This window comes from Leptopilina heterotoma, unplaced genomic scaffold (assembly GCF_015476425.1).
Source record: "Leptopilina heterotoma isolate Lh14 unplaced genomic scaffold, ASM1547642v1 Lhet_105, whole genome shotgun sequence".
Taxonomy (NCBI): Eukaryota; Metazoa; Arthropoda; class Insecta; order Hymenoptera; family Figitidae; genus Leptopilina; species Leptopilina heterotoma.
In genome coordinates, this window is record NW_025110819.1 from 640,302 (window position 1) to 657,585 (window position 17,284).

The window sequence follows — 17,284 nt, forward strand, 5'->3', positions numbered from 1 at the left end:
GTTACCCTTTTAAAAAAATTAATTTCCTATGGTTTAGTAATAACCAAGTTTTTCTAGTCGGCAATTTGTGGAAGAACAATACCGAAATAAACCTATTTAATTAATAATTCAAGTGTTATTTTGTTAAAAACAACTAATAAAAATGGTGAGTCTTTACTGAAGATTAAAATTTTCAATTTGACACCAACTATAGTGAAAGAGAATTCAATTGTTTCTTTTGAAATTGACAAATGAATGCTGACAACACGCGGTTGTCTATATATTTTTTTTTGTTAATTAAATATCTTAACCGTAATAGATAATTAATTGTTTGAACCATAAATATCTTGATCGAAAAGAAAGGAAAATTTTGTAATACTATTGTTTCACGTACCTGGTCCATTTTTCTCAACATCTTCGATGTTGCTCCGTTTCCTTCGCCTAACCTTATAAGGACATAAACTTGTAACACGCTTTCTTCCTAGTGATGAGTTTTGAATATTCTGAAAAAAATTAAATATCAATTATTTAAAGGAATGACATATTTATCACAATAGAATTAAATCCAATTTTGAAATTAAATTCCGTTTTTTAATTGCCACTCGAAATTTCCATTTTTAATACTAAAGTAGATCTTCACCTGTTTTTCACTTTTCTCGAGTCGCAATTAGTTTACGTCGTTCACGTAAAAAGAAGAACGTGATTTTAAGCAAAAAAAAACCAAATAGTTGGAAAATATAAAAAAAAAATGGGAAGATACGCGAAAGTAATTGTGTTGAAATTATGAATATTTTCTTTTAATAATATATACTTGTGTATTTTTTTTAAATTTCGCTTTCTTTTGACAGCAACCACAAATCATTTTATTGAAAGAAGGAACGGATTCGTCACAAGGCAAACCGCAACTTATTTCCAACATAAATGCATGTCAACTGGTGGCTGATGCTGTTCACACAACATTAGGTCCTCGTGGTATGGACAAACTTATTGTCGATCAAAATGGAAAATGCACAATTTCCAACGATGGGGCTACCATTTTAAAGCTTTTGGACATTATTCACCCAGCAGCGAAAACATTGGTGGACATTGCCAAATCTCAAGATGCAGAGGTAAATTTTTGGTAGACATAAATAAATCCCTCCTTTAAAGTAAACGAGAATCACTACTTCTCTACTAATCAAGTATTAATCTTTAAAACAAAAATTAATATTTTGATGTAGAAAAATAAAATGTAGAGTAAAACACCTTATGAACTCAAGACTAACAATTTCTCTCGAGACTGGAAATTGTTTCATAAATGTTCATACAAATGAAAGACAATTTCATACAATGAAATACAATTATTATAAATTGTTTTAAAATTCAAAAATTAGTGCAGGGTTGCCACAAAGTCAGGGAAAGTCAGGGATTTTTTATTCAAAGTACTGGAAAAAATTGAAGTTTTAGAATTCATAAGAAAATTCTGAATTTTGGTGACAATTTTGTTTGCCTCATAAACTATGAAATTTTCACAAATTCTAATACTAAACCTTCAATTTTTTCTATTTCTGACAATAGTTTCCTGTTAAATAACTAAATTGTTAAACAACTATCACATAATTATTACTTAGAAATTATTTAATGAATAATTTTACTTAAATATTTCAAAATTAATTGAATTTAAAAAGAGTTGCGTTTATGATTTTCATTAATAGATCAACTTCAAAAGGTTTTAATTTGAAATTTTAGAAAATTTCAATTTTTAATTAATTTAATTAGAAATTTTAAAGGACTCCGATTTTTGAAAAGTTGTAATAATTCAAATTCTTCTGAATTTAGTTAAATTTTAAAATTTAATTATTGAAAATAATGGATTTACAGAAGAATTTTACTTAAAAACACTTTAAAAAAATTGAATTTTTGAGAAGTTTTAAACGATTGCAGAAATTTAATTATTTTCTAAAATAATACAAATTTACCAGCAATTTGATTATTTACAAATTTTTTTATAAATTTCTATGCAATAATTCAATTATTTTCATAAATAAAATGAATTTTTTACAAAGATTCAATTATTTTCAAAAGTAAGAAAATTATTTTTAGGAATTCAATTATTTTCATAAATAATAAAACTCATTGCAGAATTTCAATTATTTTTAATACAATTTTAATCGAATTCCTCGAAAAATGTAATTATTCTCGAAAATTTTATTAAAATTCGTCGAAAGAATTCAATTATTTAAGAGTTTGTTGATAACATTCTGTATAAGAATTAAATTTTGAAGAATATTCAATTATTCAATAAATTATTTATTTTTGTATTCAAATAATTGAATTCTCTTAGAATTTTCTAATAGAAATTTACTTAAAAATAAATTTCAGTTAAAATTTTTAGATAATAATTGAATATTTAAAGCATTATAGGTAGCGTGAATTTTTAGAAATAATTTAATTTTGAAAAGGTTACAAATTAAAATCTTTGAAAATTTGAAATTTTCATACTTTTAACTAACAATTCTGCAGAATTAATTTTTTTGAAAAAGTAGATCTGAATTTTTTAAAAAAATTTTTTAAGGTTTTTATTTTGTAATGTATATTTAATTGAAGAATTTCCAAAGAATCGAAATTTCACGTAAAATTGAATTGTAAACAAATGGATTTGAAAATTCTCAAAGAACTTTGTCGAAAAATTATTAAAAATAATTGATTTAAAGAAAAATTTTAGTTAAATATTCTAGAAAATAATAATTGAATTGAAGTGATGAAAATAATTTTGAAGAAGTTACAGAAACAATATTCTTGAAATATAGAATAAGTAATGATTTTATCATTCTGTCACCTATAAAAGATATGGGTGATTCTTCAATCAGTGGTCACTTTTGCTTCCCCACTGTTCCCTATTTTATATCTTGAAAAATTGTTATCAAATCTACTTCAACCTTTTGCATAATTAATCTTCAATATGTTTTTTAGTAATATCATAATCGAAAAAAAATTTTATTTTAAAACAAAAGTTGTAATTCAATTGCAAATGTTCAAAAAACGCACATTTGTCGTTTCTCCACACATGAATCATGAAGTTTAATATGTTTTATTTTGCACAAACTTTATTTTAAACGTTTTTTTATTTATTCTATTCGAAAGTTCATCTCAAAAACTAAGTTTTTGTGTGTCGTTTTCTAATTTCCATTAACAAATCTGTGTAAAAATAATTTTTTAATTTTTTCTCCACTTTTTTTTATTTGGAACTGGAGTTTACAATTTCATTGATTTTCATTAATTTTATTCCCTTTTTTAGTGCGATTTTATTTGCCATTAATATTATTAAGTTAATAAGTTGTATTTATGTTAAATTTGCAAAAAGAAATATAATTTTTAGATTTAAAACTACAAAAGTTACTATTATTTTATAGCGTATTTTAATGGTATGTAAACTCCAGTTCCGCCAAAATTACCGAATTCTAAATGTATAAAAAAAAATAAAAATAATAGTGATTTAGAGTAAGCAAATCTCTTTAATAATCTGCAAAAATTGTTTATTTTTATGAATTTTTACGGTTTTAATGAATTTTTTTCTTTGATTTGTAAACTCCAGTTCCTGTAAACTCCAGTTCCTAATTTCGTTTCGCGTAATGTAAGTGTTTTGTTTTTTTGAATGAATACAATTAACCTCGATTGACCTGTATCAAAAATTCAAAACATGTAATTTCAATAACAGGTATGAGTAAAAATATTATTTATTTATTAATTAAAGCAGTTTAAAGTAATTATTTGCTTATTTACACTATTTATAATTATTAACAGTCGAAAATTAACTTTTTCAAATAAATTATTTAACCTTTAAATTACAAATTTTTAAATTGTTTGTATATAAAACTAAAGAAAGAATTAAGCTCAAATATCTATAAAATAATCATTCTGAAGCTTTATTAAAATGATCTAAATAAAAAATTTCCAAAAAATTTAATTAAAAAAAAATATTTTAACATACTCAAAAGTTACCACTTTGTGGAGAATCACCCATATATGTTTTATAATAAATATTCTTATAAGTTATTGAATTTCAAAAGGTTCGAATTTAAATTTTTTGAAAATCTTAATTCCCATGGAAAAATAATAATGGTTAAATATTTATTTTAAACAAAGCTATTCATGTTTTCGAATAATTTTACAATTACATATTTTGAGAGTGAATCAAAATATTCTTTAGCGTCAGGGAAAAGGACAAAATTAAATTTTGTCTGGAAACCAGGGAAAAACAAAATTTAATTTTTGTGGTAACCCTGTAAAAATGAAAGACTGAAATAAAATAAATTTTTTTTAAATTCAAAAACTAGTGGGAAAATTTTGACTAATTTTTGTTTTTAAATAATTTAATGATTAATAGATTGGCGATGGCACGACCAGTGTTGTACTTCTTGCGGCCGAATTTTTGAAGCAAGTGAAACCATTTATCGAAGAGGGCGTTCATCCAAGAATTATCATCAAGTCCTTCCGTCAAGCAATCGATATGGCAATTGAGAAAATAAAAACACTTAGTATCAAGATCGACAATTCTGATCTTCCAAAACAGAGATCACTTCTCGAGGAGTGCTCCGCTACAGCTATGAATTCAAAATTAATTCATCAACAGAAGGAATTTTTCAGTAAAATGGTCGTCGATGCGGTTCTTTTACTTGATGATTTGTTACCTCTCAATATGATTGGAATCAAGAAGGTACGTTTCTCATTTATTATTTTCTTCTCCTTTTTCACGAATACAAAATGAAAATGTAAAATTTACTAAATTTACCAAAATGTGAAGTATTATTTACCCAAAAATAAATAGAAATTAATGAAAATTAACATTAAACAAAAATCCCAGGTTTCCGGTGGAGGTTTAGAGGAATCGCTCCTCGTCGCCGGTGTGGCTTTCAAAAAAACATTCTCATACGCCGGATTCGAAATGCAGCCGAAAAAATATTCTCCCTGTAAAATTGCCTTATTGAACATTGAGTTGGAATTGAAAGCAGAACGCGACAATGCTGAAGTTCGTGTCGACAGTGTAGCGGAATATCAAAAAATTGTCGACGCCGAATGGCAAATTCTCTATCAAAAATTGGAGAAAATTGCCAAGAGTGGAGCAAATGTTGTCCTGTCAAAATTGCCAATTGGCGACGTAGCAACACAATATTTCGCCGATCGAGATATGTTCTGTGCAGGAAGAGTTGCCGATGAGGATCTTAAACGAACAATGAAGGCTTGTGGAGGCGCTGTGATGACAACCGTTCACGATATCAATGAAAATGCTCTCGGCAAATGTGAATCCTTCGAGGAGAAGCAAATTGGCGGAGAAAGGTAAATGAATTCTAACTCTAATAAGAAGATAAAAATAAATAATTTGGAACTATTTGAACAACAATACTAACAAAACCGATTTAATAACTATAACAATATTGAAAATATTCTTTTTAGATTCAATTTCTTCGCGGGTTGTCCAAATGCAAAAACTTGCACCTTTGTATTGAGAGGTGGTGCCGAACAATTTTTGGAGGAGACCGAGAGATCTTTGCATGACGCTATCATGATTGTGAGACGTATGATTAAAAACGATGCCGTCGTCGCTGGCGGTGGGGCAATTGAAATGGAACTCTCGAAAACTCTTCGCGATTATTCGCGTGTAATTGCAGGAAAGGAGCAATTAATCATTGGAGCTATTGCTCGCGCTCTCGAAATTATACCAAGGTACGAAATCTCCCTGAAAGGAACTCGAAATTTTCTCTTTTTTGAATTTTCAACCCATTTTAATTCAATTCAAATTGAATTTAACATAAAATTTATTAATTCCAGGCAACTTTGTGACAACGCTGGCTTTGATGCAACAAATATTCTCAACAAACTGCGACAAAAGCATCACATGGGAAAATGTTGGTACGGAGTGGACATTGTCAATGAAGATATCGCCGACAACATGGAAGCTTGCGTTTGGGAACCGGCGATTGTAAAAATTAATGCATTGATTGCAGCATGCGAAGCCGCTTGCCTTATTCTCTCGGTCGATGAGACAATTAAAAATCCTTCCAGTCAACAACAACAACAGGGCGGAGGACGTGGAATGGGCAGACCGATGTAATAATTTAGAAAAATACAACACAATTCGAAATTTAAATTAACTTTTCTAAATGCACTTCACAGAAATTTTTTCCTTTATTTCTGTGAATCAACGAGTATTTTTTTTTGTCTTTATCATTGACCTTTTAAAAATATGTACCGTTAAATATAATACAAAATGCTTTTTTTACTGACGACTCATGCTTTTTTATTTCATCATTTTCCAAACCTAATCCACAAGAAAAATAAATTTAAAAATGGAAATGACATAATGTGTCATCATTTTTTTACGCGCAAATATTTAAATAGTGACAAAAAAAATTACCTTGTATGGTGAAAAATGGTCAACTTCACTTGGATTTAGGATAAAGACGAACTCTTCCATATTTCAAAATTCACGAATAACAGTTAGTCTCTCACAAATGTTTTTAATTAGAATAATAAAGTGTCGATCCACATTTTCCTTTCCAGTAAAGTCACTAAATTTGATGAGGTAAGTCGCGTATTTAAAATACAATTAGTATCGACATCTGTTTTTTTGAGGTTAGTTGTCGATCCGATCCTCTCTGAAAATTGAAAGAAAACAGCTGGTGATCTATTTGTCTGCTGCTCTATTTTTAATATAATAATAATACTTTTGACAAAAATTATTACTTATTTAAGTTTTTAATTTTTTTGTTGTTGTTATTGAATGAATCAGTTACAAGTAAGTGTATTTTAGAAATTAATATGATATTTAATTTTATAACCTTACTATCTTTATAGTATGAGGAATTCGACAAAAAGAACCTTTTCTTTATCGTTAAAATAACATTTTAATATGTGTTTCTAATTATTTATTAAACTTATTTTTGTAAATAAAATACTTTTTAAAAATTAAATTTACCAAATAATGTTAATTACACTTTTCTCTGTCGCGCATTTATTCATAATAAAGAAAATAACATGTCAATTTCCTTGTTCATATAGGATACTTCCTTGATGACAATTTGTTATTTATACTGATTCGAATAAAATGACGTCGTTTAGTGAAAACGTTGACAATTTACTAACGGATTCATCTTCTTGCAAGTAAGAATTTTTGTCAAATTCAAAATAATTTTAATTATTTATTTTGAAAATGTATTATTGACCTAACCTGATTGTAATTATTACCAAATACTTTTAACAGTTATTGGTGTAATTATTTTTACTGTTATTTCTATTTTTATTATTATTTCTATTTTTACTGTTGTTTTCACTATTATTTTTATTATTATCTTCAGTAATATTTCTATTTTTATTATTATTTTTACTATTATTTCAATTTTTAATTGTTATTATTTTTAATATTAGTTCTAATTTTATTATTATTATTATTTCTACTATTTTTATTATTATTGCTGACTATTGTTATTCTACTAATTCAAGTTTATGCTCTTTTCAGACAAATGTCCTTAGAGATGAAATCCATCACAGGAAAAGATTCGTGTCAGGAAAAGGTCAAATTTCGAACTGACAAAATTGAAAAATCACCGAATGATAAAAAGGACTATAGAGGCCTTACATTGTCTAATGATATGAAAGTCCTGTTGATTAGCGATCCGACAACGGACAAAAGTGCCGCAGCACTCGATGTTCAAGTTGGTGAGCAATAATTTTGATATCATTTTTATCAGGGTTGCCACAGTTCAGGTAGAAAAAATAGAAATATAAATATTAATTAAATTTATTTTTTAATAATTTTTAAGGTCATCTAAGTGATCCCCGTGAGGTGCAAGGTTTAGCGCATTTTTGCGAACACATGCTGTTCCTTGGAACGAAAAAATATCCAGAACAAAATGAATATCACACCTATCTTTCACAAAACGGCGGACACTCAAATGCCCTCACATATCCCGATAATACCTGTTACTATTTTGACGTCAACACCGATAATCTCGAGGGTGCATTGGATCGTTTTGCGCAATTTTTTCTCGAACCACTATTCACTGAATCAAATACAGAGCGTGAAATAAAAGCCGTGAATTCAGAGCACGAGAAGAATTTAGCAAATGACACGTGGCGTTGGAATCAACTTGATAAATCGTCGGCAAATCCAAATCATCCATATTCACATTTTGGCACTGGCAGTTTAGAGACACTTGAGATTATACCAAAACAGAAAAACATTAATATTCGACAGGAGTTATTGAATTTTCACAATAAATGGTATTCGTCAAATGTCATGGCTCTCAGTGTTCTTGGAAAAGGTTTAATTTCATTTTTTCTTCTATTATTTCCATAAATGAAAATGTCCCTTTCACTGGATAAAAATTCTTGCAATTTTAACAACCGTATTAATTAAAATTAATTAATATAAATTAATTAATTAATTAATATAAAAAATTAATTAAGTATTAAATAAAGTATTTTGAAAATTTCAGAGAGTTTGGACGAACTGGAAAAAATGGTTATAAAATTATTCTCTGATATTGAGAATAAAAATATAGAAGCGCCCAAGTGGACGGAACATCCTTTCAATGAGGAACAATTTAAGAGCAAATGGTACGTTGTACCGATTAAGGACGTTCGAAATTTGGGTATGACATTTTATATTCCGGATTTACGAGAACATTATCGATCTTCTGTAAGTTTATCAATATTTACTTTCAAAATATACTTTTCCTATTAGTAATTTTGTAGTACTACAATTTTTTATTACTAGAAATTTTCAAAATTATGATTGTTCCAATTTCTTTTTAGCCCGTGAGTTATTTGTCGCATTTATTGGGCCACGAAGGAGAAGGTTCACTGCTTTCGTTTTTGAAAGCAAAGGGCTGGAGTAATTCCTTGGTATCCGGTGGAAAACCAGGTGCTCGAGGTTTCAATTTTTTCAACGTCTGCGTTGATCTTACGGAAGAGGGTCTCAATCATATTGACGATATTATCACCTTAGTCTTCCAATATATTAACATGATTAAAAAGGAAGGACCTCTGGAGCGTTTGTACAATGTAATTATTTCATTACTATTAATATTTTACTATTAATATTTAACTATTAATATTTAAAAACTATTAATATTTTACTATTATTTAATTCTAACGAAATGTTTGTTGCAGGAAATTAGAGACATTTCGCAAATGAATTTCCGTTTTAAGGAAAAATCGTCGCCCTGTAGCTACGTGCATTTTATAGCAAAATCTTTGCCGGAGTATCCAATTGAAGAAATACTTACAGCATCAGCTCTGTTTTTGGAATGGAAACCAGATCTTGTTAAAATGGTCCTTGGTTATTTGACTCCGGAAAATATTCGTATTCACGTTATGGCCCAAGCTTATGAGAATATTGCCACTGACGTTGAACCCTGGTACAAAACAAAATTTAAAAAAGAAAAAATACCCGAAAATGTTATTAAAAAATGGAGGAATGCTGGTTACAATTCTGAATTGAAATTGCCAGCTAACAATGAATTTATTCCCACTAAATTTGATTTAAAACTGGAGAATTCTGTTGTAAGTTATTTTTAAAATTTTAAAGAAAATAAATATATGCGACTGAAGTCCACAACGTTTAAAAAAACGAAAAAATGCGAAATTCTTTTTTGGTTTTAAAAACATTGCGGACTTCAACCTCAAAGATAATACCGAATTATTTACTAAGTTGCAAATATTTAAAATAAAACAATTAGAAAAGAATTTATAAAACAATATTAGAATTGCATTAAGTTTTTGAAAATAGTAAATAATGCTTCTTATTTACAGATTGATAAATATCCTTCAATAATTGAAGACACTCCGTTAATGAGGGTTTGGTTCAAGCAGGATGACGAGTTTCGTTTACCAAAAGCAAATATAACTTTTGATTTTGTCAGGTGAATATTTTATTATTAAACTTTTTTTCAATATAGAAAATATTTTTTGTAAAGAAAGGAAAAAAATTATAAATTTCTATTTACACTTTCAGTCCCCTAGCTTACATCGATCCAATGAGTTGCAATAACACTTACATGTTTGTGCAATTATTCCGAGACGCACTAAACGAATATACCTATTCAGCCGAATTGGCTGGTTTGAAGTACGAGCTCAGTAATAGTAAATACGGTATAAACGTAAGTAATAAAAAATATTTTTCTCACGTACAATTTTTAAAAAGAAATATTTTTCTCATTTAATTTATATTTTAGCTTTCGATCGGGGGCTACGATCACAAGCAACTCGTTCTACTGGATAAAATTATGGACAAAATGATGAATTTCAAAATTGATGAGAAGAGATTTGAGATCTTGAAGGAAAATGTTAGTATAAAAAAATTAATTTAACTGATTTAACTGACAAAAGAATTATAAAATTAGATAAAATTACAATTATTAATGACGCACAAGTTTTGAACGTTTCAATGAACAAAATATTTTTTACTAAATTATTTTCATTTATTATTATAATCGTCTTCCGGTAATCTGTTCGCAGTTTGAAGTTAGTTGTTGTTTACTTTCTTGTTTCCTAAATTTTTAAATAATTTTCCTATTTTAAATATTTTCAATTTTAAAATTAATATATTGAAAATCATTGAATTTTTGCAAATATTTTACTATTTAAAAAAATAATTGAATTTCTGCAAAGCATTTTATTATTTATGAAAATAATTGAATTCTTGACCAGAATTTTATTAAAATTTTTGAAAATCCTAATTAAATTCTTTTGAAGAATTAATTTCAATTTTTTTTTAAATAATAGAATTTCTTTAATAATTTTTATGGAAAATTTTTAAAGTAATTGAATTTTATGAATAATTTCTTTCAAGTTTTTAAAAAAATTGTGTTTCTTAATAATTGGAATTAAACAATTTAATTATTGAATTTTATTAAAATTTTTAGAAAATAAATAAATTCTTCTCAGAATTTTATGACTATTTTCTAAAATAATTGAATTCTTTCGAAAAATTTTATTAAAAATTAAAAAAATTGAATTGTTTCGAAGTATTTATTAAAATGTTAGAAAATAATTAAATTTTTGCAAATATTTTACCTACTATTTAAAAAATAATTTAATTCTTTCATGAAATATTTTTAAAATTGTATTAAAAATAATTTAATTTTTGCAAAGAATTTTACTATTTATAAGAATACTTGAATTGTTTCGAAGGTGTAAAACAAATTTTAGAAAATAATTAAATTATTTTGAAAAATTTTATAACGAATTAAAAAAAATTGAATTCTTTCGTGAAATTTTATTGAAAATAATTGAATTTTTGCAAAGATTTTATTGAATTGTGAAAAATTTTTTAAAATTTGAAAAAATTGAATTTTGGCAAAAATTTTTACTATTTATAAAAATAATTAAATTCTTTCGAAGAATGTCATTATTTATGAAAATAATTGAATTCTTGCAAAAAATTATATTATTATAATAAAATTTCAATTTGAAGATAAAATAAATAAATTTCGTTCATTTGAATATTCAGAGCTTTAGAAACATAATTATTAAATTCATAACTTTATTTATTGAATAAATGGAAAAATTTTAATTGAACTCATTAATTTTTAGTATATGAGGGGCTTAAAAAATTTCGACGCTGAACAGCCGTATCAACATGCAGTTTATTATCTCTCAGTATTATTATTGGAACAAGTTTGGGTTACGCATGATTTACTGGACGCATGTGCTCGTAAGTTTCGCTATAAATATAATATTTTCTCCTTATTCAAATGGAAACTATAAATAATTATTAGCACTTATTAATTCCTAATTATTAATTGTCTGATTACTTGAACTTGATCCTATTTTCCATAGAATTAACGGTTGAAAGCGTACGGGATTTTATACCACAACTACTATCAAAAATACACGTGGAATGCTTGATTCATGGAAACGTTACAAAAGACGAAGGACTAAAAATTGCCTCCTTTGTCGAATCAAAGCTAACAAGTCCAAACGATTGCAATAAAGGAAATATAATACCATTGTTGCCTATGCAATTAGTTCTATTTCGAGAAGTTAGTCTAGAACGAGGTGAGAGAAAACATTCTTATTAATTTCCTTCAATATTTCATTTAATTCTTTTTTTTCAAAGAAACGAATGAATTATTAAAGATAATTATTTAATAATTCATTCGTTTCTTAATTTCAATCTTAATTTCAATAATATTAATTATTAAAGAATTGATTATTTAACGAATTTCAATTATTGCAGGCTCACACTTTTTGTACGAAACGGAAAATAAACTACATAAACCATCGTGCACGGAAATTTATTATCAAACCGGATTGCAATCGACAGAAGCGAATATGCTTTTGGAATTATTTTCGCAAATAATTTCCGAACCATGTTTCACGGTTTTGAGAACGGATGAACAATTGGGTTACATTGTTTGGAGTGGACTGAGAAGAACAAATGGCACACAAGGTTTAAGATTAATTGTACAAAGCGATAAACATCCTCAATATGTTGAGGAACGAATGGATTTATTTATGAAATCGATGCAGGTTTGTGAAAAAAAATTAAATAATTAATTCTTTATTTTTGTACACAATTACACGAAATATATTTTTTCAAACAGGATCATATCGAAAATATGACAGAGGAACAATTCAACAAACATAAGGAATCACTAGCCGTTAATCGACTGGAAAAACCGAAGATAATGTCAACACTTTCCTCTATTTTTTGGCATGAAATTTCATCTCAATTGTACAATTTCGATCGAGTTAATATCGAAGTTGCGTACTTGCGGACAATAACTAAAGAACAAATACTTAAATTCTACGAGGTAATTTAAGAAAATTTTCAGAACAGAAATTGAAAATTACCCAATTGTGGAAATTATGTTTTCATTACTTTTTTAAATTATGTAATTTCTGTAATTTATTTATGTGAAAAATAATTTCAAAAATATTAATTTCAGAATTACATAAATGATGATTCGCAATTTCGACAAAAATTATCGGTTCATGTGATTTCAATGGCAGAAGGTGGTTCTGGATTGCAAGAGGAAACCGGAGCAACGAAGAAAAATGAAGATCAACAACCAATTCGAATTACTGACATTGTTGCCTTTAAATCAAATCATTCACTTTATCCACTTGCGCAACCATTCGATAATATTCCAAGAAAAGGAACACGATCGAAGTTATAAATTTTTTAGACGCAAGTACTCTAAAAAGAAACTAAATTAGCAGCATTTAAAAAAAAGAAAGAAACAATTAATTTTTAAAGAGATTTTCAAATCTTTTTTTTAGATTTTAATTTTCACGAAATTGTTTATATATATACATTATTTTTGTTATTGTTTCTTTTTTTAACAATAACAAAGAAAACTATAATTATGAATACAATGGTTCCGTTATTTTAAAATTTTTATAGATATGTATTTGTGAAATCAAAATCTTGTTGAAATGAAGAAGAAAAAAAAAAGTTTTTTCTAACTTGTTGAACGCAGGATAAGTAAAATTTTCATTGAATGCACTCTTTACATGCATAAAATAAGCATAATTATTTAAAGCATAAAAAAAATCTTCTGTAATTCACTAATTTTAATTAAAAATTAAATTATTCTTGAATGAAAATTGAATGTTGAATTTAATCTACATAATTACACTTTTTTCTCTAGAAAACTTAATTTATTGCATAAATTTTTTTTCTTGCAATATTATTATATATTTAATTTTTAATCAATGAATTTCTATAATATTGTAGTTTTAAAAAATCGTCTTTATTGTTTACCTAAAGAAATGTTAATTTTTACCTAGCTCTTTGTTTATAAAAAATCTTATCTGTTTTTCGCAATTTTTTAAAGTAAAGAATAAAATATATCATGAAAATATTATATCAAAAAGTAAGCTCTTGATTTTTTTTTAAATACTTTTTTTATCATAAAATTAAAATAAATCAAAACCGATACAAGGATGGTGAAGAAAAATTTCAAGGAGACAAATTTTCCAAAGCAAATAAGTAAAAATAATTTTAATATTTCTAATCTTATCATTTCAAAAACAGGAAAAAAAATTTCTCATATTTTTTGACTGAATAAAGAAAAAATCATATATGAGGAAATATTTTTTTTTTTTTTGCAAAAAAAACGAAAGAAAGTAATGACAGGTATAAATTTCGACAATGTTATCTCTTGAAAAACAGGAAAAGCAGTGGAAAAAAATAATTAAATTTGCTTACAATATTACTACATTTAAAAAAAAATTAATTTAAATTTTTAATAATAGGAAATTAATGAAAAATTTGAATAAATTGAAAATTTCAAGAATATAAAATGCTGATTAATTAATTTTTCAACTGCTTTTAACTGATTGATTTTAAATCCGATTTCACAGAAATTTATTATGTCTTTGATTGTTTAGAAAAATTAAATTTATTCATTCGGAAAAGTCTACAATTGGCACATTTCATGAAGCTGCTGAAGAATTAATTCTTCGAATATATTTAATTAAATATTAGAATTGAAAAACTAAAAATATTCTTCACGAAATTTATTATTATCATATTTTTATTATTAGGTTTTATTTTTATTTTTCCGTTTTTTATTTTAATATTTTAATTTTAGTACCAATTATTATTATTATTATTATTATTATTTATTATTATATATTATCATTATTATTTATTATTATTTCCATTGAGTGACTAATGAATTAATTTCCAATTTCTATCTTCTCTATTAAAACGTTTATAGAAAAAGAAAATAACGAATTAACAGAGAAATCAAGAGAGAATTTTGAAAAAAATTTTCTAATCATTTAATTTCAGAAATAAAGATTATCGTTTTTTTATTTTATTTACTGAGTATAGTTGACGAATTGTTTTTTAAACAAAAATAAAATTCAGATTTAATTGCAGGAAAAAAAACTCGAAAACAATAAAAAAAAAAAAAAGAAAAAAAAAAGATCCAAGATGATCACATTTCTATACGTTATTCTGTGGAAGGAGAATTAATCATATAGTTAAAACGAGTTAAGTACTTTCGTATATATATGAAACTCCAAGATTGGACAATCATATACTTCTCAGTTTTTGTTAAGTTCACCTCGCGCGCACAGGTTTGTTATTCTTTATTTTTTTTCCACGCATGATTTTTAATCATGCATTTAATTTTCAAAATTAATTTTCAATTACACTTCGATAGGAATTGAAACAATTTCTTTTTAATGGAAATTTAAAAGTGATTTTAATTAAAAGTTAATAATTAAAATAATAACTTTATTAAAATAATGAAAAGTTAATAATTAAAATAATAAAATTATTAAAATAATTATAATTATAATAACAAAATAATAATAAAAATACAAATATTAACAATAATAAAAATAAAAAAACAATAATAATGTTCACAATAATAAAAATAATAATAATAATAATACTATTAATAATTTTACAAAGAAATAATTTGGAAGGAAATTTTCTACAATCTTATAATGAATAAAAATCTTGAAATAATAAATAATTGAATAAATTTTCAATATATTTAATTAAGCATTGATTTAATTTTTCTTTTTTGATAATTTAGATTTTAGACTTAATTACTTGTTTATTTATAGACAATTTTTTTAAATTAGTATTTAAATTAATTAAAATTAGTATTTTCACCAAAGAATAAATTTGCAATTTTAATTGAATTTTTACACTTGAAAAAATTAGCGCAAAGTTGGTTTTTCCAGATTGTTATTTATACAATGACGGGGGATTTCTCTAAGCACACGCATGAAATTTGTTTAATTCATTAGATAGATTAAAAAAAAACTATTGTTTTGAAACGAAAAAAAAGAAAAATTTCGTAACAACTTATTTTACATTCTAAAATACAATATAACTCAATCTTTGATCGTCATAATCAACGTTTGTTCGCATGCAAGGTGAAGGACGAATATTATAGAAATCAAGTTTACGCGATAATTATAAACATGGAATAAGAAAAAAAAGAGGAAAAAAAACTATAAAATTATTCACTTGTCTGTAAATGTTATTATTTTAATAAATTTAACAACTATTTTTAATTATTACGCCTTCTCGATAATTTTGAACTATGGACTTAATTAGATCCAAGGAGAAAAAATTATTTCAATAATAATGAAAAATATTAATCAGAATTTAGTTTAAATAACAATCTGAACGATAAACTTCCGAACTCTTTTATTTTTGTTTTTAAATATTTTCTTGTTCAATTTTTTTTTTTGTTTAGAAAAAAAGAATAAATTACTATTCTAAATTTTGTTTTTAGAAAGAAAAATTAAATCAATGCAAGAAGAAAATTGATCTGAGCGCGAAAAAAAAATTGTACGAAAATATACTCGGTGGAATGACGAATTTTATGTATTATAGCAAGACATTGTTCGCCATAAATGTCGCGTTTGTCAAGTAAGAGAATTTAAATTTTGCTAGTGATGACGCCATCAGGTTTTTTTTCATTTAAAAAAAAGAATGAAATATTGATATAAATCTCAGTATGGGGTATATAATACAACCGTGTGGCTAACAATGAAAGAATGATTATTAGCTTTAAAAAAACAACTATAATATAGAACTGAAGATGAGATTAAATTTTCATTACAGAATTCGAGAGAAGTGAAATCATGACGAGACAAATAATCTCATCCATTCTTGTCATTGTGATGACAGCAATGGTTTTCTCAACTGCTCAACTCGATAGGACGTGTAAAAGTAGTGAAGAATGCCCTGCAGGATATTGTTGTACATTGCGTAAGTTATAAATTTAATTATAATCTTTTTTGTCTTAGAAAATCGAGGACAAACAAAATTCTAAGATAAATCAATAATTTTGTATTCAAAATAAAAAAAAAATGCTTTTTTTCTAATTGTATTATTTTAAAAATTGGTTATTGTTATTAATTATAATTACTTTATTTAATAAGTTTTATTATTGAAATTATTATTACTTACTTGAAATTATTTTTTTATAGAACCAACTAGATACAGTATTCCAACTTGTAGTCCAATGATTAAAGAAGGACTAGTTTGTAAGCCATCGATTAATATTATCAATACAACATTAAGTTATCCGAATGGAAATCAATTGACAATATGGAATGTCCATTATATTATGTGCCCTTGCGAAGATGGTTTAGTCTGCGATCGTAGAGCAGGTGGAATATGCAAAAGCGTCAGCAGCAACGAAGTCTGAAAAAAAAGTCCCAAACAATATTTCTTTATGTATATAAATATGATAAATATTTAAATTTATTTCCAAAGTTTTAAATATAAGTTTATAAAAATAAATAAATTACTATTATTATTACATTTTTTTGTTGTTTT

At 25.6% G+C, this 17,284-nt stretch overlaps 4 protein-coding genes across 7 annotated transcripts in view; 3 read left to right on the forward strand and 1 right to left on the reverse strand.

Moving 5' to 3' along the window:
• The window catches only part of LOC122501775, a 126,751-nt gene extending 120,245 nt beyond the window's left edge, over positions 1-6,506 (reverse strand). The window contains exons 1-2 of the mRNA XM_043611530.1: positions 6,374-6,506; positions 374-482 (exon numbers count right to left, since the gene is read on the reverse strand). The gene's annotated coding sequence lies outside the window, so the exon portion shown is untranslated. The remainder of the gene's footprint in view (positions 1-373; positions 483-6,373) is intronic.
• Positions 23-6,075, forward strand: LOC122501814 (T-complex protein 1 subunit eta). The gene is made up of 6 exons (XM_043611578.1): positions 23-145; positions 828-1,088; positions 4,346-4,675; positions 4,823-5,295; positions 5,413-5,682; positions 5,788-6,075. Exons 1-6 carry the CDS (start codon positions 143-145, stop codon positions 6,068-6,070), a joined length of 1,620 nt encoding a protein of 539 aa, XP_043467513.1. The 5' UTR covers positions 23-142; the 3' UTR covers positions 6,071-6,075.
• LOC122501797 (insulin-degrading enzyme) lies at positions 6,409-13,572 on the forward strand. Of its 3 annotated transcripts, none has more exons than XM_043611564.1 (15): positions 6,409-6,541; positions 7,018-7,119; positions 7,475-7,674; positions 7,779-8,279; positions 8,454-8,656; positions 8,773-9,021; positions 9,130-9,522; positions 9,772-9,881; positions 9,974-10,118; positions 10,194-10,304; positions 11,554-11,674; positions 11,800-12,018; positions 12,200-12,492; positions 12,567-12,776; positions 12,912-13,572. In XM_043611564.1, exons 2-15 carry the CDS (start codon positions 7,064-7,066, stop codon positions 13,140-13,142), a joined length of 3,042 nt encoding a protein of 1,013 aa, XP_043467499.1. In that variant the 5' UTR covers positions 6,409-6,541; positions 7,018-7,063; the 3' UTR covers positions 13,143-13,572. The 3 variants fall into 3 exon arrangements, with proteins under 3 accessions (XP_043467499.1, XP_043467484.1, XP_043467490.1); XM_043611555.1 differs by lacking the exon at positions 6,409-6,541 and adding an exon at positions 6,583-6,754; XM_043611549.1 differs by lacking the exon at positions 7,018-7,119 and having other exon boundaries at positions 6,414-6,541.
• A 1,353-nt stretch (positions 13,573-14,925) lies between these two features.
• LOC122501614 (astakine-like) lies at positions 14,926-17,269 on the forward strand. Of its 2 annotated transcripts, none has more exons than XM_043611230.1 (3): positions 14,926-15,054; positions 16,565-16,711; positions 16,933-17,269. In XM_043611230.1, the coding sequence occupies exons 2-3, from the start codon at positions 16,585-16,587 to the stop codon at positions 17,151-17,153; spliced, it is 348 nt and encodes a 115-aa protein (XP_043467165.1). In that variant the 5' UTR covers positions 14,926-15,054; positions 16,565-16,584; the 3' UTR covers positions 17,154-17,269. The 2 variants fall into 2 exon arrangements, with proteins under 2 accessions (XP_043467165.1, XP_043467157.1); XM_043611222.1 differs by lacking the exon at positions 14,926-15,054 and adding an exon at positions 16,339-16,369.
• Positions 17,270-17,284: the final 15 nt, after the last annotated feature.

Excerpts from the sequence above, each read along its gene's own strand:
- LOC122501814 (XM_043611578.1), top strand. Across the intron at positions 5,296-5,412 it reads AAGCAAATTGGCGGAGAAAG|ATTCAATTTCTTCGCGGGTT; the intron begins GTAAATGAATTC and ends TATTCTTTTTAG. Across the intron at positions 5,683-5,787 it reads GCTCTCGAAATTATACCAAG|GCAACTTTGTGACAACGCTG; the intron begins GTACGAAATCTC and ends TATTAATTCCAG.
- LOC122501797 (XM_043611549.1), top strand. The coding sequence starts at position 6,471 with ATGTTTTTAATTAGAATAATAAAGTGTCGATCCACATTTTCCTTTCCA. Across the intron at positions 9,022-9,129 it reads CTCTGGAGCGTTTGTACAAT|GAAATTAGAGACATTTCGCA; the intron begins GTAATTATTTCA and ends TGTTTGTTGCAG. Across the intron at positions 9,882-9,973 it reads ATAACTTTTGATTTTGTCAG|TCCCCTAGCTTACATCGATC; the intron begins GTGAATATTTTA and ends TTACACTTTCAG.
- LOC122501614 (XM_043611222.1), top strand. Across the intron at positions 16,712-16,932 it reads AGGATATTGTTGTACATTGC|AACCAACTAGATACAGTATT; the intron begins GTAAGTTATAAA and ends ATTTTTTTATAG.